The 26,628-nt window shown below is 41.4% G+C and overlaps 1 protein-coding gene across 5 annotated transcripts in view; it reads left to right on the top strand.

The window, feature by feature from the left end:
- The first annotated feature begins 3,518 nt into the window (after window positions 1–3,518).
- Window positions 3,519–26,628, top strand: part of CAMK2A (calcium/calmodulin dependent protein kinase II alpha) — a 346,233-nt gene continuing 323,123 nt past the window's right edge. For 2 of the 5 annotated variants that reach the window (XM_089682134.1, XM_089682138.1), the window contains exon 1: window positions 3,521–4,170. In XM_089682134.1, coding sequence (XP_089538260.1) covers window positions 4,109–4,170 — 62 coding nt within the window. In that variant the 5' untranslated portion in view covers window positions 3,521–4,108. Of the gene's footprint in view, window positions 4,171–26,628 lie in introns of all 5 variants that reach the window. The other 3 variants (XM_089682137.1, XM_089682135.1, XM_089682136.1) reach the window with 3 other exon arrangements.

Raw genomic sequence — 26,628 nt, 5'->3', positions numbered from 1 at the left:
GAGAGACAGAATAGAAACAAAAAATTCTAAAGAAATGCATGTCTAACAAATTATGCACTGATTTGCATGTTCATGAGGGAAATAAGTATTTGATCCCCTATCATTCAGCAGGATTTCTGGCTACCAAGTGTCTTTCATACAGGTAACAAGCTGAGATTAGAAGCAGTCTCTTAAAGGGAGTGCTGCTAATCTCATTTTGTTACCTGTATAAAAGACACCTTTTCCCAGGAGCAATCAAACAATCAGATTCCAAACTCTCCACCATGGCAAAGACCAAAGAGCTGTCCAAGGATGTCAGGGACAAGATTGTAGACCTACACAAGGCTGGACTGGGCTACCAAACTATCGCCAAGCAGCTTGGTGAGAAGGTGACAACAGTTGGTGCAATCATTCGTAAATGGAAAAACACAAAAAAACTGTCAGTCTCCCTAGGTCTGGTGCAACATGCAAGATCTCACCTCGTGGAGTGTAAATGATCATGAGAACAGTGAGGAATGATCCCAGAACTACACGTGAGGATTTTGTTAATGATCTCCAGGCAACTGGGACCACAGTCACCAAGAAAACAATTGGTAGCACACTACGCTGACAAGGATTGAAATCCTGCAGTGCCCACAAGGTCCCTCTGCTCAAGAAAGCACATGTCCTGGCCCGTCTGTAGTTTGCCACTGAACATCTGAATGATGCAGAGGAGGACTGGTTGAAAGTGTTGTGGTCAGATGAGACCGCAATCGAGCTCTTGGGCATCAACGCAACTCGCCGTGTTTGGAGGAAGAATGCTGCCTATGACCCCAAGAACACCATCCCAACTGTCAAACATGCTGGTGGAAACATTCTGCTTTGGGGGTGTTTTTCTGCTAACAGGACAGGACAACTGCACGGCATCAAAGGGACGATGGACCGTCAAATCTTGGGTGAGAACCTTCTTCCCTCAGCCAGGGCATTTAAAATGAGTCATGGATGGGTGTTCCAGTATGACAATGACCCAAAACACACGGCCAAGGCAACAAAGGAGTGGCTCAAGAAGAAGCACATTAAGGTCCTGGAGTGGCCTAGCCAGTCTCCAGACCTTAATCCGATTGAAAATCTGTGGAGGGAGCTGAAAGTTTGAGTTGCCAAACGTCAGCCACCAAACCTTAAAGACTTGGAGAGGATCTGCCAAGAGGAGTGGGCCAAAATCCCTCTTGAGATGTGTACAAACCTGGTGGCCAACTACAGGAAACATCTGACCTCTGTGATTGCCAACAAGGGATTTGCCACCAAGTATTAAGTCATGTTTTGTGAAGGGGATCAAATACTTATTTCCCTCATGCACATGCAAATCAGTGCATAATTTGTTAGACATGCATTTCTTTTGAAATTTTTGTTGCTATTCTGTCTCTCAGTGTTACAATACACCTACCATTGGATTTTTAGACTGATAATTTCTTTGTGGGCAAACATTCAAAATCAGCAGGGGATCAAATACTTATTTCCTTCACTGTATCCTTCCCTGCTCCCAGGCTTTGTGAAGTGGTTAGAATAGAGAAAGAGCACCCACCTGTCGGTGATAGTGGCAGGGAAATGTTCCTGACAAGTAGGGGCAGGCTAGGGACTTAAAAACCTGTATTGTAGCCTCCCTTTTTGGACCTCTGAAGACTGATGCTGTTGGTGCATCTTTACCCGCTACCTCTCTGCCAAGAACTGAACTTTGAATGTTACTCTTGGCAGCGCTCTCCTGTTGGGGTTATTTGTAGTTTCTACATTTTTTGAAATACAAGTTATGAAGTTATCTGCAACTGGACTCTGTGTCTTTACTGCTGCCGCATCCTGCTGCACCCACCCACACACTTCCTGTTCTAGAGTGACAACCCTCACTCAATGCACTGTGTCTAGACAGGAACAGTGTTGTCACCCAATGCTGCTCTCCTAAATTGGCTAAAAACACCTAATCATCCCCATTACATAGGAGGTGCTCTACCCCACTGTCATGTAATTTCTCTGCGTTGCATTGAACTGCATTAGGTTGTTGTTGTTTTGTAATGTGCTTACATCTAGTGATGGTTTTGGGCTCTCGCAACTTGTTTACTAATGTGATGATGTTTAGTGCTAGTTAATTTAGTTCTTGATAGACCCTCCCCACTTCTGCCACATTACTCAGTCAGTGTTAGTTATTCACAAAGATAGAGCTTAGGAAAGTAATTGTCTTCTTACACTTCAATAGACTGAAAAAGCATCCTCTGTACTGCAATTAGCTGAAGAAAAATTGCATTGGATTCAAATTCTGTTTCATATTATTATTATAGTGTCAGGTCAGCAGGCAACCATACTGTCTGGACAGATTGGTTATAAGGAGATATGTCAATGCCTAAAGCTGAATTTAAAAAATAACAGGAGGTGTATTGTAGTTCACAGACGATAGTTGGGAAGGTTGATACCATTATCTTAGATTTCATTTCAGTGCACATGAAGTTAAAAAGAACACAAAGCTTTCTAACAAACAGATAATTTATTTACTTGCAGAGAATGTACTTTGCCTGAAGAATAAGAAAACTAATGCAGCAACTACATCTAAGTAGTGGTAAGCTGCAGTACATTAAATTTTTGTTCTTGGGTTCAGATATATTGTAACTCACAGCAAACAGGATTCATCTTTCTATATCAGTAAAAGAACATCTCAGATTGGTTGTGGGCAGTAAATCATTATTATTGGTCTTTCCATAGCCTTACTGTATAAACACCATAGTGTACATTTTGTTTTTTTTTATTACTTTCATCTATTTTTACATTGATTGGGCACTACAGAGCACAACAGCATACCTTGGGGGTGTATAAGAGGAGTCATAGCAATCCCAGCAGCTTAATTATCAGCCATCAGCTGCTTTCTCTGCAGGCTTTTAATTTAATGTACACCTGTTATTTAAAATAATTAAATCTGCTCCCATGGGGTGCCAGAATACCTGCATTTCCTTCTGTCCCATGACACACAACATATACATCCAGGTGCCCAAAAGAGTTAATTTACTGCTGAAAGTAAGAAGCTAAAAAATGTGATGGCATTATATGGCAGCTACAGTGACTGCTGTTTCTTAAACACCATGGAGCAGAAAATTCTGTTCTCTTGCACAATTAACTTAGCAGGAAAAAAATGTTGCTTGGAAACAATTTGATACCTGTCTATTGTAAAGTATCAATCATGGTTGCCATGGTAACAACATCCTGTCTTCCTGGGGACCGACAAGGAAGCTGTTGTTACCATAGCGATCCATCAGCTAGTGCAGAACAGGGTCACTGTCCATGCATATAATTTGGATAGATCTGAGATGCTGTTGCTACACCACTGTCCTTTGTGTGTTCTGTGTCTGTGATTGAGCTTTACATTCACTTAACATCCTTCAGCATTTAAAAAAAAGACAAAAAAAAAAACTCGGGAGCAGTGTAAAGAGGGGGAACGATGTTTGGGAAGTAGTTGCCCTGGCAACAGAGTTAGGGCGTTTCAGAGGGTGGTTGCTATGGAGATGTGGATGCTGACGACGGCTGATAAGGTTGGGAGGACAGATCGGCTTCATGCTTATCTGTAGGCTTGTCAGTCAGAGCCCCTGCCTTCTTCACCTTCACGATAGCAGCAGGGACCAGGCAGAACAAGCGTAAGCCACAGGGGAAAGAAAATATATACATAGGTCTAGGTATAGTACCAGGCAGCCTGCAAACAACACAGCAGAGGAAGAGCACAAGAAGCAATACAGACTGGGAGAGACTCAGTATATAAGTGGATAGTAGACTGAAAGGTGACCGTGGAGAAAATTAAAAAAAGCTAAAGCAACACTTGAGAGATAGCTACGTATGAGAACATTTTTATGTCTTCAATTTAGGGTAGGTGGAGCACGTGTCAAAGTGACAAAAGCGTAGCGACAAGAAACCAAGAAGAGGGTGAGAGAATAGAGGGGGCTATAGAGACATTCAAACACAGAGGCATAAAAAAAAAATCCAGACTGCATCTTTTTGTATTTAGAAAGAGCTTCTGCTATTGTACAACGTGAAGAGGGTGCACCTGTCCTGCCAGCTGCTTGTGACATCTCTATCCTGCTACTACTGAACATCTCTGGGGTTACTGCAGTGTGAACAAGGCATGGCTACCATCACCTGCACACGTTTCAGTGAGGAGTACCAACTGTTCGAGGAACTGGGAAAGTAAGTTGCATATTTCATGAAAGCCCTACAGGTCAGAATGATAGGCAGTCATGTTTTATTAATAAAGGTAGTGGTGTATTATCACAAGTGACATTTTGTGAAATGGACATTTTCTATTCCTGCTTTGGTAATGATTTTGGAAAAGTTTGGGCAAATAAATGGTAGCGTTGAGCTTCTTTAGGTGGCAAGTGTATGTGGGGAGTCTTCTACTGGGTGGCATGTAGGGCTTAAATATTCTATTATAGGCATGTTCATTCAGGGGCTGTAAAGTGGCACGTTGTTTAGAAGCTTCTAGTAGTAGCATATGGGCTTCTATTAGGTGGCATGCTGACTAGGAGCTTCTAGAAAGTGGCATTTGGAATTATGTTAGTTGGCATGCTTACTAGGACCTTCTGGAAAGTGGCATTTAAGCTATTGTTAGGTGACATGTTGACAAGGAGCTCCTAGAAAGTGGCATCTGGGCTTGTGCTAGATGGCATGTTGACTAGGACCTTCTATAAAATGGCATTTGGACTTATTTTAGGATGCCTGTTGATTAGGAGCCTCTAGAAGAGGCATCTTGGCTTGTTCTAAGTGGCATGTTGACTAGAAGCTTTTAGAAAGTGGCATTTGGGCTTCTGTTAGGGGGCATGTTGACTAGGAGCTTCTAAAAAGTGGCTTTTGGGTTTGTGTTAGGTGGCATGTTGACTAGGAGCTTCTAGAACAGATACTGGTGCCTTTGCTAGATGGCATGATAACAAGCAGCATCTAGAAGTTGCATCTGGGCTTGTGCTAGATGGCATGTTGACTAGGAGTTCCTAGAGAATGCATCTTGGCTTGTGCTAGATGACAAGTTGACTAGGAGCTCCTAGAGGTTTCATATGGGCTTATGCTCGGTGGCATGTTGACTAGGAGCTCCTAGAGATGACATCTGGGATTGTGCTAGGTGGCATGTTGGCTAGGTGGATTTTCTAGAAATGACATTTGCACTTGTGTCTGGTACCACATTGACTAGGTGCTTTTGTAGATGGTATGTGTGATAAGGTACTTCTGCTAAGTGGCATGTGTGGCAATAAGCTTTCATAAGAAGCATGTGTGACAGTGGTGTTTTATAAGATGTATGTCTGGCAATGAGCTTTTATAATGATGTGTACTAAGGAGCTTTAGTGGCTTGTAGGTTGCATGTGTCACTAAGATCTTTCTTATGTATCTTTCTCTATTGTAAAACATGGCTGTGTTTTTAGATGTGGGTCATAAATATGCCTTAAACCTAACTGTTAAATCTGTGCTCCTACTGGGAAAGCTTGCTAACCCATGTAATTTTATTGTCATACACTAGTCATAGCTATGCATGGTGTACAGTATAACCTTTCCAGGTTCTGTTCAGAATTATTTGTAGTGATTTAAACTGGTTACTCGTCTGTTATAGCACTCTCAACCAGAAAGCACATTTTCTTGTGCTGTGATATGTAGGACTGGTGCTGACATGCAGAAGAGCATATACGATACACATACAGAGTGTTGGTCTAGTAATCAGTTCCCGGTGACACGTTCCTCTTAGAAAACTGTCAGTGGCATATGGCTTTTCAGTGTACAGGGAATTGGCTCACTTTACAAGAATCAAGGACATCCTAAACCTTCCAACTGGCAGAGAGTCAAGAAACCTGTGCTATCTGACAAAACACTGACAGCATTTCCTGTTAAATTATATATATAAATTCTGTGTAACTCTGTTTATAGATATAGTCAACATAATCCCAAAAAGAATTCAGTTTATCTTTAACCATATTATGCTAATTCCACCTGGGAATGCATTTTAGATCAATGTCTATTGAATAACCCACTAAACTGTATTGCTTCGCAATAACTTGGCTGCTGCATGCCACAAGTATAGGATCTGGTTATGTGCTGTGAAAATTCAGCAAGGCTATGATAAATGGCTTACTGTAATTATTATCACTATGTTGAAAATATATCATACAAAAAACTCAAGCCTGAAATAGCAATTTTAGGTCTGTGTTTGCCTTACCTTTTTTTAATTGGGGCCCCAGGTGTCAAAGTACCACTTTTTGGCATGTCGGTGGGTTTATAGAATTGGCTAGGCAAAGAGCCCTAAAGATGAACAAAGCGCAGTTGACCACAGCAGGGATTTTACCTTTCATTAATTCAAAGCAATGAAAGTAAATTGTAGAATGTTAGGTAGTGGTTAGCCTATTAAATAATGACACAATTGTCATTGTGTTGTTGACCATGACCACTATTTGATTATAAACCACCACTCTCAACTCACCTTTGAATATGGACTGCTAAAGATAAAATTCCCAAAAATTACATCAATCAGAACTCCAGGCAAACAGCTAAATACACAGATGAACACATACAAGAAAGTTGCTTCACTTGTCAAAGGATTTGTATCTTCTATCTATCCAGACTGGAGACTCCTGCACACTGCACAGTCCTGGAAGGGGAGAGAAACTGATCTTTCTATAGCACATTTTAACTTTCACTTACAGGTCTTCTTCCTGCCCTCACCCTATGACTAACTAGCAGGAATGAACTTAAGTATCTTCAGATACTAGTCTAAACCCACCCGAGTTATTCTGCCAGGGGGTATACATGCTTCAGGGCTGGGAATGCCTCAGGCAATTATGATTGGTGGTGTGCAGTGACAGCTTCTTGGAGGGATAGCTCAGGCAAGTTTGGACTGGGATCACAAACACGCCGAAGGTAATCCCCAGTAACCAGTGAAAGAAGAAGCAGAATGCTGATAAGACAATATTTCTGTTAATCTGCTCTCTCCTCCAATCAACATGCTCCTTGTACTGCAGCACACTGATTGGCTGCTTGTGCTGTTTCTCTCTTCTGCATCTGGACATTAAAGATAGCATACAAAAAGCTTATGCTATAAGTGGATTCATTTTCTTTATTGTAAAACCGCAACATTACACAAAGGCCCCGATCACACTTGAGCACTTTGTAGCTCGAAGCTCAAAAACGCTCAACAAGCAAAAACCTATTGGTTTCAATAGCCCTTGTTCACATCTGTGCGTTCTGTCGCTTGTAGCAAAACACCTGTCACTCAAAAAAAGTATATGACCAATTTTTCAGGCAGAATTGAGTGTTTTTGTCCCCAGAGTTCAATGGAAATGTCTGAAAAGCGCAACATGAGCTTTTTTGAGTGTTTTTTTTTTTCAAGCATTTTGTTACGTGTTTTCTGCTCAAACAGCAGCTCTCCATCCCTTTTTAGCAGTATCTCAAATGCCTAGTTGAAAAAAGCTACAAAAATGTGCAATTCTGCTCAAACAACGCTTGAAAAAAACGCCTGAAAACGTGACGCTTAGGTATGAATGTAGTCTTAGTCTTTACTTTTTCAAAGTAGTTAACGTGTAAATGTGCAAATGCTTTCATTTTGATGACGGGTTCCCTTTAAGATTGTTTAGCTTCGGGGTCCCAGTATTTATGTCCTAGACTTTGGGGACACATCTGAGCTGCAGATGCAAAGACTGGTCATACAGATAATACCAATACTTTTTCCCACTGCTTATTGCTAACTTACGAGTCTGATTTCCCAGTGTGTTGGCGGATTTGCTAAGCAGCAACATATTGCTCTACCTGCTTCATGGACTATGTATGTATGCTGGAATGTACGGCATTGATTTAACCCACAGTACTGTGAACAGCTAATTAAGTTCTTTTTTTTTTGCTTTCCTTGTGCGGAAAAGCCTGCCCCCTCCCCTTTGTGCTTTTTAAAGCCGCACAAATCCTGTTGCTTTTAACAGATTCAGTACTACGGAGGTCATCATTTCCATAGGAGGTCTTTTTTGGCTCCAGCGTGGCTATTTTCAATCCCCAGAAGCATTGGGACAATTGTTAATTTAAACGTTGATGGTTAAGCCCCTGAGAGAAGCAGGCTTAAAAGCGCGCAGGCAGGAAAAATGAATTTCATACACCCCCATATAGAATGAATGTTCTGACAGCCTCTTCCCACCCACTGCAGTGTAATGACATCCAGCACAGAAAGCCTTAATGGGAGACCTCAAGCTGCTCTCAAACAACCCCCAGAGCTTTAGCAGAGGAGCAGAACAGTACTTTGCCACTTCTTCATTGATGGGCTGCAAATTTTACAGCATCGAAAAGTCATTATAAATAATACGGCATGCTAAAAGACATTTGAAAGTTTTTGTGTCTTCTGTGTGGGTTTATCTGCATTCAGTTGGATCTCAAGCCTGCTCAGAAGGGTAGTGTGGTGTTTCATTCGACTGGTGGAGGAAAGAGGAAAATTGGCTCAGCATGGCTCCGCTATCTAAATGTAATCCAAACACTGACTTGTTTATTGAGCCTGTGTTGCCCTGGTCAAAAAAAGAGAAAAGAAAAAAAATATTTTTCAGGTTGGAATTCTAGGCAGCTCTGTGGCAGCTTACGTTTTGGTATCCAGTAAAGGCTTTGCTTTGTGTAAAAGTTAGAAACAGGCAGAAATGTATCAATCAGTTTACCATCAGGTCCATTAGCCCAAATGAACTTAAATTTAATTTAAATTTAAATTAGTTAAATATATTGCAGGTGTATACAAAAATAAAAATGTGTGCAGTCTTTATTTAATTTTCTTCAGAAAGCAGCCACATCCTGAGTAGACAAGGCTTTCCCCTGCTAGCAAGCTTCATAGAAGGACTCTCTGCTCTCTGCGTGGAAGCAGTGGACTCTCTCCAGAGGTCAAAGATACTAAGTCAGGGTTATAGCTCTGCCTTGCTAATTAGATAAGCCTAGAGGTAGTTGTACACTGATCGAAATTCAACTGGTTAAGGAAGACTTCCATCAAAGGGACATGTTGCAAAATTCAAAATATTTAATCAATCAGCAGCTGCAGACACTCGGGGTTAAATGAAACATCCCAGCAGAGAAGGGATTCCTCAATTCCCCTTACTGACTGACTGACTGAACAAAATAAAAATGAACTGTATATGGCCGGTGTAACTCTGACTCTGTGACCAGGAGGGGGCTGTATCAGACTTCTGCAGAGAGCACTGCTTTCACACAGAGTGCAAGGGTTTTTGTATTGATGTACAGTGGGGCAAAAAAGTATTTAGTCAGCCACCAATTGTGCAAGTTCTCCCACTTAAAAAGATGAGAGAGACCTGTAATTGGCATCATAGGTAGACCTCAACTATGAGAGACAAAATGAGAAAAGAAATCCAGACAATCACATTGGCTGATTTGGAAAGAATTTATTTGCAAATTATGGTGGAAAATAAATATTTGGTCAATATCAAAAGTTCATCTCAATACTTGGTTATATATCCTTTGTTGGCAATGACAGCGGTCAAACGTTTTCTGTAAGTCTTCACAAGGTTGGCACACACTGTTGCTTGTATGTTGTTCCATTCCTCCAGGCAGATCTCCTCTAGAGCGATGATGTTTTGGGGCTGTCGCTGGGCACCACGGACTTTCAACTCCCTCCAAAGGTTTTCTATGGGGTTGAGATCTGGAGACTGGCTAGGCCACTCCAGGACCTTGAAATGCTTCTTACGAAGCCACTCCTTCGTTGCCCGGGTGGTATGTTTGGGATCATTGTCATGTTGGAAGACCCAGCCACGTTTCATCTTCAATGCCCTTGCTGATGGAAGGAGGTTTGCACTCAAAATCTCACGATACATGGCCCCATTCATTCTGTCCTGTACATGGATCAGTCGTCCTGGTCCCTTTGCGGAGAAACAGCCCCAAAGCATGATGTTGCCACCCCCATGCTTCACAGTAGGTATGGTATTCTTTGGATGCAACTCAGCATTCTCTCTCCTCCAAACACGACGAGTTGTGTTTCTACCAAACAGTTCTATTTTGGTTTCATCTGACCATATGACATTCTCCCAATCCTCTTCTGGATCATCCAAATGCTCTCTAGCAAACTTCAGACGGGCCCGAACATGTACTGGCTTAATTAGGGGGACACGTTTGGGACTGCAGGATCTGAGTCCCTGGCGGCGTAGTGTGTTACTGATGGTAGCCTTTGTTACGTTGGTCTCAGCTCCCTGCAGGTCATTCACTAGGTCCCCCCATGTGGTCCTGGGATTTGTGATCATTTTGACCCCACGGGGTGAGATCTTGTGTGGAGCCCCAGATCGAGGGAGATTATCAGCGGTCTTGTTTGACTTCCATTTTCTAATTATTGCTCCCACAGTTGATTTGTTCACACCAAGCTGCTTGCCTATTGCAGATACAGTCTTCCCAGCCTGGTTCAGGTCTAAAATTTTGTTTCTGGTGTTCTTCGACAGCTCTTTGGTCTTCACCATAGTGAAGTTTGGAGTGTGACTGTTTGATGTTGTGGACAGGTGTCTTTTATATTGATAACAAGTTCAAACAGGTGCCATTGATACAGGTAATGAGTGCAGGACAGAGGAGTCTCTTAAAGAAGAAGGTACAGGTCTGTGAGAGCCAGAAATCTTGCTTGTTTGTAGGTGACCAAATACCTTTTTTCCACCATAATTTGCAAATAAATTCTTTCCAAATCAGCCAATGTGATGGTCTGGATTTTTTTTCTCATTTTGTCTCTCATAGTTGAGGTCTACCTATGATGCCAATTACAGGCCTCTCTCATCTTTTTAAGTGGGAGAACTTGCACAATTGGTGGCTGCCTAAATACTTTTTTGCCCCACTGTACCTGGAATTTATGAGGTCAGTATACTTAGCGGAGTGTGTCAGGAGTATATAACTTAAATAGTGCACAGGTCAGGTTTATGTAATGTGAATAGTGAAGCGGGTAAGGTGTATTTAATGTGTAGAGGAAGGGGTGAGGAGTGAAAAATGCACACAATGTAGGAATCACAAATATACTGTATACAGTCCAGCATCCCCCAACAGCAATATGTCTGGCAGCAACAGGCATCAGAGAAACTTGGTCAATAGCAGAGTTGAGACATGGAGCACTAGGCATGAGAAGCAGGGCATGCAGCTATTAGAGATTGAATGCAAATCCAGTTTTTTATACTATATACAGGTAATAGGTCTTGCTAGAGCGCGGCATCTATATTTTCTTCATTTGTATGCACTGATAACTCACATTTATGAGGGTGAGCAAGATAGCCTGCGATCTTATTGATAGAAGCTGTTTATTATACACCTTATTGGCTCACAAGTAAATTTTTAATACTCAGGGCATAATATATACCCTGGGTGCCTGGCCCAACACCCATGCTGACACTCTGGGGGAGGGGCGGTTGACCCCCCTTCCCTGACCCCTTATCTATGCCTCAAACTGTCCTCGATTCAGCAAGATATTATCTGTGTGGCCTTCGTAGCTTGTCCAAATCTAATCTAAACTCAAGAACAAAATTGTATTTGTATTGCAGTTTGCTAGTCCTTAGATATGGTATTGCATTAGTTTTCTTTTTTTCAGTTTTTTTTCTTTTCACTTAATGATCCTGCTGATAATACACTTCCTGACCCAGGGTGAACACACTTTAGAAAATCTTTTTTTTATTTGTATTTTACAGCTTGTACAAAGTTACTGTATGTGGGCAGAAAACAAACCTTACAGCCCGCGCAGGAGCCACTGTCCAGATATACATCAAATATTGCATAACTAGGAACTAAAACAACAATAAACAAAAAACAAAGTTGTAATGCTCAAACATTGGATAGGGTTATATAAAAGGATTTATCCATTCAGAGACCATGTTACCTAAAGTAAAGGTTTGTAAAGTCTTAGGAATCAAGTGGGGTGGCAATTGAAGAATTTCCCAACCAACAGGACCAGACTCTGTTAAATTTAGCCGGGCAGCCCCTATCACGGTAACTATCTTGGTACAAAGGTAAAACTGAGTTAACCAATTTCATCTAAAAAGTGACCGAGGGTGGAGAGGATTTCTTCCAATGAAGGGCAATAGCCGTTCAGGTGTAAAAAAGGAGGAGGCTTAAGATAATTCTAGGGTAAAAACTCTTAGTTACTATACTGCATCTCTAGAGAAGCAGTGTTGTCACCCAGGGCTGCATTCCAGACTACAAAGTCCTCTCCCTCTCCTCCTCTATAACATAGAAGTAAAGGGTTCTGATAAACAGGTTTTTTTGTCACTTATCAAACATACAGTATATAGCAAAATACTTTCAATAGTATATTTCTCAGACCAAGACGCACAAAACAAAATAAGTTTTTTGCTAGAGTTTACATACCCTTTAAGATATCACGTTGGTCTATGTTCACTCTGCCCCATGTCAAGTGGTCATTTTTGTAGAAACTGCTGCTAGAATGCATTAGAGACAGAATGTTCTCTGCTTTCTATATGTGGTTACCTTCCATCTGTACTAACCACCAAAGAGGCAGGAGAGAGGACTATAAAAGCCTTATGGCTCCTCTCAACATTCCCTTTCTTCTAAATGTAGCTACATATGTCTAGAGGTGGGCCGAAGAAGGAAAAAACATAAAAAGGTTATCACAGTTTGTAAATGTTGGGGCTTGGTCCTGCCCCCCCCCCCCCCGCTAACCCTGTTTCATTAGGTACTGGTCCATGGTAAATACATCCCTGGTTATTATATTGAATTGCCAACTAACGCTGTGGCATCTACTGGGGAATCCCACACCTGGGGTTCCCAGCTCAACACAGTTGCCATGGCAACAATGGATTTTTGCTTTAACCTCTGGAGTTCCCATTTATATTGCATTGCTAAGGATGCAGCAGATGGGATAAGAGTTCTCTACTTGGCTGTGCAATGGCTGAGGCAGGAATGGCTATTCTAGTTTTAACCAGATCCAAGATCATTTGCCACCTCGAAAATTGCCTGAATCTATTTCTTTGCGTTACCCTTATTGCTAGTTCATTCATTTACTAGTAGACAGGCACTTCTAGCATTCTGACTGCCCACTGACACATCAATTACTTTAGGTATTCTGTGTTCACACAGTCAATTTTCAGGTTGTTTTCCCTATCAAACCCCTTTATTGGGGGCCCAACCAATGGTGAATGACCCTGCACCATTGGCTGGGAACTTAAGTATTTAGATCTCAAACAGAGAACCTGAGGAAGAAGTATGGCCATAAAACTTGCTATCTATTAGACGGTTCAATGCATTGCTTAAGTGACTTTCTGGCCATGCAGGCTTCAACAGGTGGTGAAAATGAACACTTTCAATGCCAGAAACACCTGTTGGTTCTCTGCATTGCTTATCATCTTTTCCTCTTCTCATCGTGTAAGGAGTAGTGTAAGCTGCTTACTCCTGTCTGGAGAATTAAATATTTTGTGCCAAGAATTGCCACATTGTTCAAGACCAAGCAGATGTCTTCTTCCCATCATTCACTGCCATCTATGGCAAGCCAAGTTCAATTAGTTTTAGGTGGACTGGTTGAAACAGCAACTGGCATAGTCCAGTAATCACCTCTTACTGTTATGTTATTGCCTAATTCTTAAAACTTGAAATATGAATGGTTGCTCTGGGTTGTTATGCATTATCAATCTGTTATAAAACAAAAGTTCTGTAAAAGATGACATATTGTGCACCAAGCAGTCAAACATTAGGTGGCAGTAAAGGAGTTAATAGCAAACCCTTCACTCCTGTTGTATAGCCTAGCTAATAAATAAAGGTATTTTGTATTTGTACTTACCTGTCAGCTACTCCATACCCATCTTGATAGCCTGTATCTGACCGTTGCTGTGTCAGTAGTCACATTGTCTCTTTCAAGGATTAAGGGAAAACTGGTCAATGAGCAAGATATACTATATACAAAGTGGGTCCAAACAGGGGCGGACTGACAACTCATGGGGCCCCCAGGCAATAGGGGATCATGGGGCCCCTGTGTCTTTGCCCAAACTCAAAAAAGTCTATGAAAAAGGTACCAGGGGCATCTCATGGGGCCCCCTACTGACCCCGGGCCCTCGGGCAGTGCCCGAGTTTCCAAATAGTCAGTCTGCCCCTGGGTCTAAATCAGCTGACAGGTAATTTAGATAACAGATTTTGCCAGTAGTTCATACTGTAATGAAGGCTATACAGTATATAACCTTTCCTAACTGAAAAGCCTCCAAAGTGAGAGCTGCATAAATGAAGGGCCCTGCTTTTTTTAAAATTATTTTTAGGTGAACCCACAATCCCCCAACTCTAAGACAAATGAAAGTGAAAATATTGACTTTCTTTGGGTAAATCAAAGGTTCGACCACGTCTCCAATTGCCCCCTATAGGAAATTGAGGCCATCCATTATTTTGGAATAACCAAAAGAGTTTGAAGGAGGTGGGAGGACCCAAGCCCTGCATATTAGAAAAATTCAAGTATCATTGGATGCTGGAGAATGGGAATGTGGAGAACTCATTAAGATAATGAAAGATCTGTGGAGACACCTTAGGTGTCTGCACACATGTATTGCGAATCTCATACATACAAACCTAATTTAGCTCAAATATAAATTGACCCCTGCAATGGGGCTCACCTTGCACTGCAAGAGTAAATGCCTTTTTTTGACTAAGGGGAGCAGAAGAGGCAGTTGTACATACCTTAAGCCTTGCTCCTATAGGCATTCTCCAGCTGCATGACTTGTCCCCTCAAGCAGCTTCTCTTCATCGCTCCATCAGACACAGGCACTCTGAGGTCATCATCCACAATACAAGACCAGCAGTTATGCATTGTAAGTGAGGATGCCAAAAGCTCGCCCACAACCTGGAGCATCAGAGAAGAGGAGGGTGCCTGTTGGCGGGTGATGCGAGGAATAAGTTAAGTAAAACTCCTTTTGCTGTTCCCCATAGACAAAAAAAGTATTTAAAGTGGGTGAAATTCTCCCCACTGAGCAAGAACCAAATTTTTTTAGCTAAGCTGGAGTTCAGGTTTAATAGCTTTGTAATTCCAGATTGGTTGCTTTAAACTGCACCACCTGCCTGGAGTTTGCATGTTCTCCCTGTGCCTGTGTGGATTTCCTCCGGGTACTCTGGTTTCCTCCCACACTCCAAAGACATGCTGGTAGGTTAATTGGATCCTGTCCAAATTGGCCCTAGTATGTGTATGTATGAATGTAAGTTAGGGACCTTAGATTGTACACCCCTTGAGGGTTAGGGACTGATGTGAATGTACAATATAATTGTAAAGCGCTGTGTAAATTGATGGCGCTGTATAAGTACCTGAAATAAATAAATAAAGCCTATGCCTGTTTAAGGTGAGATGAAAGATGACAGCTAACATTTTACTCATTGGTATGGGCAGTAAAAAAAATCCTTTAATAAAGTTCTTATAAATCTGCCATGTACCATGCTCATGTGCAAATACAATGTTAAAGTAAACATTTAACTGTACTGTTTCTCCTGTTTTTGTGTGTTTTGAATGGAATGGAAAAATCAGAACCTCTGGTGTTTTTTTTGCCAATCTATATGCCTAGCTCATAAACATTTCTATGTTGCTGCTTTGAGCTGCTCCTGTAATTGATTTATAAGATGAAGAGAAGCAGTCCAGATGAAAATAAATGCGTGTGAGCCTTAACAGAACGCAAACATCAATGGCTACACTTTTGTTTAAAAGAGACGTGGAAAGCCCAATCTGGACTCAGACCCACTGCATGGGTAAATGCTCGTCTGGCTGGGGGGATATGTAGAAATACTTACCTTTTTTCTTGCTCCCGTGGGCTTTCTTCTCTTTGTGCAACCAACCTTCTGAAGTTGCTTAATGTTACTGTTAAGCTGATCGCAGCCTTCTGACATCCTTACCTACAATGCAGAACCAGCAGTCCTGCATTGTATGGGAAGACAAGGACTTGTCAGCAACGTAGGACATTGGACAGTGCAGGAGTGACTGGGTACATTTAAATGCATTCTAAAGATGGGCTTTAAAACTTGTAAAACTTTACTTCTTTCTATGTCTCCATTAGGGAAACTTCCCTGACTTTCTGTACTCATGACAAATGTCAAAAAGACAGGAAGTGAAGTGACGTTTTCCCCAATGGGAACTGGAACAGTAATAAAACCTTGGCAAAGATTCTTACCTATTTTAAACCTTAAAAAATTGGTTGTAACTCCATTTTAATTTACACCTTCCTGTACAATGAGCTTTATGTGCGAAAATAAACTTTACAAGCAAATTTGCACTTGCGCAGGACAACCAATCATTTTTTATCTTGCATTGCCTAATCTAAAAAAGACATTAAAGATGACCTGTACTGTAGAGCTGCCCGAAGGCCAGCAGAGGACAAATAGCCTGTCGCCAGTATTGGCTGTAGGCTTCTTGCAGCTAATAGTTTTCTATTTGCTGATTTACCTTGTTCTGCATTGGGTCTCTGTGGGAAGGCTGCCATCTTGGTAAAGGAGCAGAGCTTTGCTTCCTCATGTAAGAGCTGTCCCCATAATTACTGGTGGTCTGATAACTAGTGGGGCAATTTTTAAGAAAAGGCAGGAAAGGTTCATAAAGCTCACATCCACAGAATGGAAGAAGCAGAAGCAGGGGAATCCTTGAGTAGAATCCTTGTACTGTGGGTCTTCCACAGGTATAGCTTCCTCTCCAGCAAGTAGATCAGTGGGCAACACAACAGTGACCAAATCTCACTTCAATTCTCTGACTATCAATCAGAGGAAGCAGAGCCTTAGATGATCTCATACAGAGGAAGTGCCCTGCCATTTATCTGAAAGACAAAATGTAAATCTTTCAGGGTATAGCTTAGGCACAATTGATAGATAAATAGATGTTCCCTATGCCATAGCAAGTCTGCACTTTTCAAGTTCTGGTCCACATTAACTGATATCAAACGTTGTGTACACCAGTCCTTATTTCTGTTATTTTAGGTGCACAAAGCAGTTGTGACCCTAAGGTTTGTGATCCTAGGGAACAGCACAAAGAAATTAGATAACAGAATAATAGAACTCAAGCTGTGAAAATGACAACAACATTTGCTGTTTGGTAGCTATGATCTACAACAAATTTGCATCTAAATGGTATGCTAGCACAGTCTTCTGCTCATTTTCAGATTCTATGCAATAGCGGCTTATCAGCCACAGATCAACCCAAGCAGCAACAACTTGTCAAAGAGATGCAAACTCAGCATGTACAGAAATACAGTTTGTGTGGGCTGTGCAGTGTAAGACAATAAATCTTTCAAATACTGTCCAGCCTAACTATAACAGATACCATGATCTATATTTCTGAATAGCCAGATGTCTTATTATGGATCTAACAAGATATTTTGAAAATGTTTATATTTTCATGTCTTTAGATAGAAAATAATAATTTACTGACAGCATAAAGGCCACTGGAGGATTGTGGGTACTTTACAGTGCCTTGAAAAAGTATTCGTACCCCTTGAAATTTTCCACATTGTGTCATGTTACAACCAAAATTGTAAATGTATTTTATTGGAATTTTATGTGATAGACAAACACAAAGTGGAACATAATTGTGAAGTGGAAGGAAAACGATAAATGGTTTTCTAAATGTTTTACAAATAAATATATGAAAAGTGTGGCATACCCCTAAAGAAAATGTAGTGGAACCAATTGTCTTCAGAAGTCACCTAATTAGTAAATAGTCCACCTGTGTGTTATTTACTCATCAAAATGCTATGTGTGGCAGAAAACTAACACTGCACATCACCCTTTTTTTTTTACAAATAAATATCTGAAAAGTTTGGTGTGCATTTGTATTCAGCCCCCCTGAATCAATACTTTGTAGAACCACCTTTCAATGCAATTACAGCTGCAAGTCTTTTTGAGGATGTCTCTACCACCTTTGCACATCTAGAGAGTGACATTTTTGCAAATTCTTCTCTGCAAAATAGCTCAAGCTCTGTCAGATTGGATGGAGAGCATCTGAGAACAGCAATTTTCAAGTCTTGCCACAGATTCTCAATTGGATTTAGGTCTGGACTTTGACCGGGCCATTCTAACACATGAATATGCTTTTATCTAAACCATTACATTGTAGCTCTGGCTATATGTTTAGGGTCGTTGTCCTGCTGGAAGGTTAACCTCTGCCCCAGCCCCAAGTCTTTTGCAGACTCTAACAGGTTTTCTTTTAAGATTGCCCTGTATTTGGCTCCATCCATCTTCACCCATCCCACCAACTCTGACCAACTTTCTTGTCACACATAGCGTTTTGCTTTTAGGCCAAAAAAGTTAAATTTTGGTCTCACCTGACAAGAGCACCTTTTTCCACATATTTGCTGTGTCCCCCACATAGCATCTCACAAACTGCAAACAGGACTTCCTATGGCTCTCTTTCAACAATGGCTTTCTTCTTGCCACTCTTCCATAAATGCCAGATTTGTGGAGTGCACGACTAATAGTTGTCCCGTGGAAAGATTCTCCCAACTGAGCTGTGGATCTCTGCAGCTCAGGGGTGGACTGACCATTTGGAAACTCGGGCACTGCCTGAGGGCCCGGGGTCAGTAGGGGGCCCCATGAGATACCCCTGGTACCTTTTTCATAGGCTTTTTTGAGTTTGGGCAAGGACACAGGGGCCCATGATCCCCTATTGCCTGGGGGCCCCATGAGTTGTCAGTCTGCCCCTGCTGCAGCTCCTCCAGAGTTACCATGGGCCTCTTGACTGCTTCTCTGATTAATGCTCTCCTTGCCCAGCCTGTCAGTTTAGGTTGACAGCCATGTCCTGGTAGGTTTGCAGTTGTGCCATAATCTTTCGGCTGATGGATTGAACAGTGCTCCATGAGATGTTAAAAGCTTGGGATATTTTTGTATAACCTAACCCTGCTTTAAAAGTCTCTTCAAGTTTATCCCTGACCTGTCTGGTGTGTTCCTTGACCTTCATGATGCTGTTTGATCACTAATGTTCTCTAACAAACCTCTGAGGGCTTCACAGAACAGCTGCATTTATACTGTGACTTCTGAAGGCAATTGGTTCCACTAGATTTTAGTTAGTTAGTTAGTATCAGAGTAAAGGGGGCTGAATACAAATGCACACCACACTTTTCAGATATTTATTTGCAAACAATTTTGAAAAACATTTTTATCATTTTCCTTCCACTTGACAATTATGTGCCACTTTGTGTTGGTCTCTTACATAAAATCCCAAATAAAATACATTTACGTTTTTGGTTGTAACATGACAAAATATGGAAAATTTCAAGGGGTATGAATACTTTTTCAAGACACTGTAAGGTGCCTAATAATACCTGCACTGGCAGCACCCCCTTGAGGTAAAGACTTCAGGTACAGTTTATGCTGAATAGACACATCCCTCCCATATCTCACATTGCAGTCCTTGTAGCCAAGATACCCATCTTAGCATCATCAGAGAAGCAAGGGATGCGCCTATGTTATGTAAATACTGATTATCAGAAAGTCTAAACTTGCATAAGAACATAAGAAGGACATGGTGAAGCAAACCATCATTGTAAAGGTATGATCTGACACCTTATGTTACTAGCTATCCCCCAGCTTTAGTGCTTACTGTTTTATTATTGCTTGAGTGTAAAATGTACCCATTTGTGTACAAATGTAGCTGGTTTGCACCATACAGATGCAAAAATAGCTACATAAAGATTCATATGTCACTTATAGTCAAACTGTCAATACAGCACTTACTTGTCTGGCCAAAATGCAGCCAGGCCCTATAAAGGGTTCCTTTATGTCTCTATCAAGCTGTAAAATAACCCTGTCTGAATAACAAAGCTAGCTAGCCTGCAAAATAATAGGCTTCATACTCACTGATGGGTGAAAAACCAGATCTGTAATCCTTTCCAGAGATATAGACACCAATGCTATCCAACACTTGAGGATGTATAGGATAGCGTGTTTCCCAGAGCTGGCTGTGGTTCTTTTGGGTTCTGCAGTAATTCCAATACCTCTGTAAGGAAACGGGTATGTAATAGTTTATTCTTTTACAGACTGCAGCTTTTAACTTTTCCAGCAAGGCAACAGGGTCACTTTAAAGTGGATATAAGAGGACTGCCGTTTCTGGCCTCCTGAAAAAAATACTGGTTGCCTGGCTGGATATGACCTAAGTACTTTGAGTCACCGACCTGGAATAAGCAGTATCAGAAAAGTGCCATCATTTCTTATCTATAAACACATTCTAGGTCAGACACACAGGAAACAAATGTAGGTATACCCTAAACACAGTTTTCGCATTTTTTACACATGTTGGTAGGTATATTAGTGGCTGTCCAAATTGGCTCTAATATACTGTATGTACGTATGCATGTGAGGTAGGGACCTTAGATTGTATGCCTGTTGAAGATTGACAATGCTAAGCCACTGCCTTCAGATTAGCAGCAGCGTTGTCAGCCTGCTGTGTTTAGCCCTTCAGTTGGTTATTGAGCTGCCCATATGCTAGACCTGATAGGCATCCCAACCACCAACTGAAGGAGTTCACATTTCAGGCTGATCAAAGCAGATCTCTACAAGGGCATATAGAAAACTGTTCTTTTCTTTGTGTCCCGTTCATACCACAACAGAGAGGTGATGAGAATGCAGCATGTTTGCATTTGTTCACATGACACCAGAGCTCACCTGACATTTCTGCATGTATGAAATGACACTGACATTTCAATTAAAAAAAATCGCAAGGCACCACTTCCCACTTTGAGGATTGTTTGCTGTGCAGGCTGGTATAAATGGTAACAAAAAATACAAAAATGCCACAAAATAGGTATATCACCCTATATAATTAATCTCTGACTCATTAATCATATAGATGTGGGTTAATACCGAAAATTGAAAGCATATATGTATTTTTCACCTTGTAAGGTTTCATACTTTTTTTATGCGAGATTCATAATGAACCAATTTTTGTACCATTAACTACTCTGTTTGGGTTTAATTTAAACCGTTACTTTACCTTTCTTTATAACTCATATAAATGGTCCCTTTAAGTAAATCTCTGGTTATAGAGAAAACATTATGCTGCAAAGAAGGTGGTTAGGAAAGGCAATTAATTTTTAATTAAAGCTGCGATCCAGGCAAACAGTTAAAGTGTTACTAAACCCACAACAGTAAAATCAGTCTGTATATGCAGTAAAGCATGCTTGTTATACCCACTGTGGAACCTAAGGGGTAATCCTCTGCACTGTGTAAAAACACTTTGATCCTGACTTCTCTGTACCTCCACTTCCTCCAGTGTCCTGATAAGACATACCGTATGGAATCAGCACATGCTCAGTTTGGTGTGTATTGCTAGAGAAGTTTTATTTTCTTGGAAGAGTGCAAGTGATCAGCACAGGGCCAATCAGCACTGTCCAGACAGAGGTCAGGGGTTCTGCATCTACCTAGAGCAAAATGAAAACTCCTCCTACAAGCTTTAACCAGCGCTTTGCTGGACACTGATAGAAGTCACAAGACTGCTCTAACTGCTGATGAGAAAATGTATTTAGCAGTTTATGTTTACTAAAATAATTGAACTTCCATGTTCTGTGTACTGTGGGAGATCAAATATAGTGAATGCAGGGTCCTGGGTTTAGTAACACTTTAAAATTTACATTTAGTTGTTTGTTTGTTTTTTAAATTGGCACAAGGGACAGTACTTACATTTAACTACTTGACAACTGGGCTATAGTCGAATGACAGCTACAGTGCGGTTGTCCAGTTCTGGGAGGGCGTCACATGATGTCCTCCCGGAATGGACACCCGGAGCTGTCTGTGATCGCTGTGTCTTACGGACACAGCTGATCACATGACAAGGTAAAAGGCCAATCACAGTGGCCTTTTATCACGTGACCAATGGCACAGCTGATCACAAAGTAAATACAGTTGCTAGTTATCAGCAGCACTTTCCTCACACTGTCACAGCATCAGGAAAGTACTGCCAATAACCAGCAAGTGTCACGGAGGACATCTGCCCTGATTATCAGTGCAGCCCCAAAAGTGCCCAGCAGTGGTGTCCATCAGTGCCCAGAAGTGCCACCCATTATTGCCCAACAGTGCCCAGCAGTGCCACCCAGCAGTGCCACCCAGTAGTGCCACCCAGCAGTGCCACCAGTCAGTACCCATCAGTGCCACCTATCAGTGCCCATCAGTGCTGCATATCAGTGCAGCAGCATCAGTGCTTCCTCATCAATTCCCACCAGTGCTGCCTCATCAGTGCAGCCTATCAGTGCTGCCTATCAGTGCCGCCTCATCAGTGCCCATTTGGTGCTGCCTATCAGTGCTGCCTCATCAACGCACAGGAGAAAATTTACCTGTTTGCAAAATTTTATAATAGAAACAAAGAAAACTTTTTTTTTTTTGCTCTTTTTTTGTCTATAGTGCAAAAAATAACCCCCCCCCCCCCCGTGGCGATTAAACACCCCCAAAAGAAAGCTCTATTTGTGTGAAAAAAAATTATAAAAAATGTCATATGAGTACAGTGTTGCATGACTGCGCAATTTTTATTCACAGTGCAACAGTGCTGGAAGCGGAAAATTAGCCTGGGTAGGAAGGGGGTAAAAGTGTCCGGTAGTCAAGTGATTAATGAGGAGTGTTCCTTGTATTGGTGTTGGCTGTTCTAGTTGAAATCTTCTGACCCCTTTTCCCCACACACACACACACAGTGGTATTTTCCAAGTGCTACAGTAGGTAATACAGCTGCTGGACCTGTCACAGGTACTCGTCAAGAGTGTCAACTATGCCTGCCATTCCCACTCCCTCCTGCATTCACAGAAACTATACTATAGCTTCCATCAATGAAAAGTGCTCTACAAATAGATAAGGTGGACCTTTCATTGATCAACCCCTTCTCCATTCATAGAGTACTTTTCATTACAAATACTTGGTAAGGTGGGTTTAGGGCATTTTTATAACCAGCCTCTAGGCAGGAGGGTGTAAGTCATGGTCTACGATGCGTATCTTTTACTTTGTTCTCTTGGTAAAAATCTTGTGCTGAATGGCCATCTTTCGCACTAATGTTCTATAGACTTAAATAGGAAGTTACTCTTGCAATACTTATTCCAGTATGTAGAATGTTTTTACTAAACCAGCTGTAGCCAGCATGTAGGATATAATTACAGACCTATGGGGGGCTGAGATTTGCACACCTAAATGCATCATTGAGGGGTTTCTGGGGTTGGTTGTTGGTTGAGGTGGTGAGATTCTATGACTTTGCATTTTAAATGGGTCTGAGAAATATCTGGTTCCTCTATTTTTACTGCAAGGCCTGCTGTTAAAGCAGTTCCCACCTTTTTTTGTCTAAGGGCAGTGGTTTCTCATGGTCCGAATGCAACCCTATGCTTGCCTTTATTCGGCCCTTGGGATGCTATTCCTTCCACTGATGCGAGGCACTATTCATTGTACTGACAATGATAGGCAAAACTTCTTCCTGATGGGGCACTTTTCCTCCCAGTGACACCAATGATGGGGCACTATTCCTCCCAGTGACACCAATGATGGGGCACTATTTCTCCCAGTGACACCAATGATGGGGCACTATTCCTCCCAGTCGCACCAATGATGGGCTACTATTTCTCCCACTGGCACCAACAATGGGGCACAATTCCATCCAAAGACACCAACAATGGGGCACTATTCCTTACACTGACACCAACAATGGGGCACTATTGACACCAATGATGGGGCACTATTCCTTGCACTGACACCAACAATGGGGCACTATTCCTCTCACTGACACCGATGGGAGCACTATTCCTCCTACTAATACCAGTGATGAAGAAATATTCCTTCTCTAACTAACCACAGGTGCTATGTAATTTGTTTACTCCCACTGACCAACAAGCCTGAGCCATTATCTATTCCCACTGGCCACAATCCAGCACCCTAAAGTCTGGAGGACAGTAATCTGGCCCTTTGTTTAGAAAGTTTGGAGACTTCTGTCTCCAAAGAAAGTTTTGGGAAATCTAGAATTGTACAGATGTCACTGAAACAAAAATATAGAAGAATCTTTTACTAGGGATATCTGTTTTGGTAACAGTTTTCTAAGCGGGGGTTTCCCTAAATATTCTCTTCCTTCCTGTTGTGTCTTCAGAACAGGAAGGGAACTGAAATCTCCCCAATGGGATACAAGCAGAACTGAAAATAGTTACTTCTTATAACTAAACTGGGAACTAAACATAGTTACTTCTTATAATAATTTGCTGCTCTTTCCAAAACTTTAACATGTTTGACCAAATTTTTTAAAATTTAGTCAAACACAGCCATCCAAAGCACTGTGCTTACAGTGAAGCACACACCCCCTGCCCCCTAGTAAAATACACCCAGCACGCAGTTAACCCTTTGATCGCCCCTCATGTTAACCTCTTCTTGCCCAGTGCCATTAGTACAGTGTCAGTGCTTTTTTTTAGCACTGATCATTGTATTGGTGTCACTGGGGATGTCAGTGACACTAACTCAGTTCCCCCCAGTGTCAGAATGTCTGCTGCAGTCCTGCTATAAGTTGTTGATCGCTGCCATTACTAGTAAAAATAAAAAATATAAAAAAACTTTCAGTATAAATACCGCCATTTGTAAACGCTATAAATTCAAACAATTAATTTACACGTATTGGGATTTTTTTTAGCAAACACATGTAGCAGAATACATTGTGATGAAATTTGATTTTAAAAAATTTTTTACTGGACATGTTTAATAGCAAAAAGCCAAAAATATTGTTTTTTTCTCAAAGTTATCGGTCTTTTTTATAGCGCAAAAAATAAAAAACGCACAGGCGATAAAATATTACCAAAAGAAAGCTCAATTTGTGCAAAAAAAACGACGTAAAGTTAATTTGGGTGCAGCGTTTCATAACCGCGCAATTATCAGTTAAAGTAACGCAGCGCCGTAACGCAAAAAATGGCCTTGTCAGAAAGGGGGGTGAATCCTCAGGAGGGCAAGTGGTTCATATATTAAGGGATTATGTTTATCACCACAGTACAGGTGAAGTTTAAAGGATACGTTCACCTTTCGTAAACTTATTCAGGGTGTAACATGTTATGAATGGACCGGCCCCACACCCCCCTGATCCTCCGTTGTGACAGCCAGTGGCGGATCTTCTCCTCCCCGGTAGCTGTCAAAATTTTGAAAAACTCCACCCACCTGACCGTGTCACTCATTCTGTGCAATATAACGATAATTATCAATATAACGGTAATTACTAATTACAAATTAGTGCCACTGAATTGGGGGAGGTTTTCCTCTGAGCACGTGGTGATACCTGAGAATTATAATTGATTGAGTGAAGTGCACTCAGATATCACCACGTGCTCCAGAGGAAAACCTCCCCCAATTCAGTGACGCTCACCAGATATCGTGGCCCATCCAAACCTGATAGGCAATAGCGCTTATGGTGAGTGTCAGCGTAGTACAGATCATCAATCAATAAGCCCTTCATCAATTAGAGGCTGATATGATGGCGGGACATCCTCCAAACTATTACACTCCACAATCATGGAAAGATGTAAAAGAAAAAGGAAACTCATCCCCCGCCGAAAGTGACGTATCGCTCGCGAAAGCATGCCAAAATGTCCACAATAACCGGGTATCTGTATATCACATGGAGCGAGAGTCTCACCCGATCCTCCTCACTGCACGCAAGCGATACGTCACTTCCAGCAGGGGATGAGTTTCCTTTTCCTTTTACATCTTTCCATGACTATGGAGTGTAATAGTTTGGAGGATGTCCTTCCATCATATCAGTCTCTAATTGATGAAGGGCTTATTGATTGATGATCTGTACTACGCTGACACTCACCATAAGCGCTATTGCCTATCAGGTTTGGATGGGCCACGATATCTGGTGAGCGTCACTGAATTGGGGGAGGTTTTCCTCTGGAGCACGTAGTGATATCTGAGTGCACTTTACTTAATCTATCGTTATGTTGCTCACGTGGTGATTTCGGTGGATCAATAAGGACTTTGCACTTCATCACAATTTTCATTTTTCAGTTGATGGACTTATGTCAAATGATTTAAATATTTGTGTATATTCACAGTGTTATATTTTCTGTCATATTTTCACTCTGCTAGTGTTTTATATATATATATACTGTATATATATAATTTTTCTTGCGCTGCTTTTATTCATCATTGGTTCATGAGGTGATTATTGCATTACTCACCATTAGGGCAGCTGCATGCTTACACATTTTATGCACTCATTTATTGACTTAGGTGAGTGATTTATTATGCATTTTTTCAGGTGTTAGATGTTTTTTTCTTTTTCTATATACTTTTACATCTCATTTGCGCGGTGAATAGGTTTATATATAGTATATACTGTGCATAACAGTTGTCCATTTCTCATCTGCCCATTGCCACCATTGCCCATTTCTGGTCTGTACTGTATATTGTCATGATTGCCTCTTTGTATCCAATGTGCTTTAATGATTGACTGTTTTTTGTCTGTGTTTTGTCACCATTGCCTGGTTTTTCTGCAACAACTGCCCATTTCTTGTCCATGCATTTTTACAATTGCTTGTTTCTTGCTTTTGTGTTGTCACGATTGCCTGTTTGTTGTCTGTGCATTGTGACAACTGCCTATTTATTGTCTATGTAGTATCACCAGGGGTGGACTGACAATTCGAGCACTCGGGCACTGCCCAAGGGCCCAGGGTCAGTAGGGGGCCCCATGAAATGCCCCTGGTACCTTTTTTTATAGGTTTTTGTGAGTGTGGGCAA

Source organism: Staurois parvus, unplaced genomic scaffold (genome assembly GCF_062004578.1).
Source record: "Staurois parvus isolate SC_StPar_1 unplaced genomic scaffold, SC_StPar_1.0 ptg000286l, whole genome shotgun sequence".
NCBI lineage: Eukaryota > Metazoa > Chordata > Amphibia > Anura > Ranidae > Staurois > Staurois parvus.
This window is presented reverse-complemented; position numbering and strand designations above follow the sequence as displayed.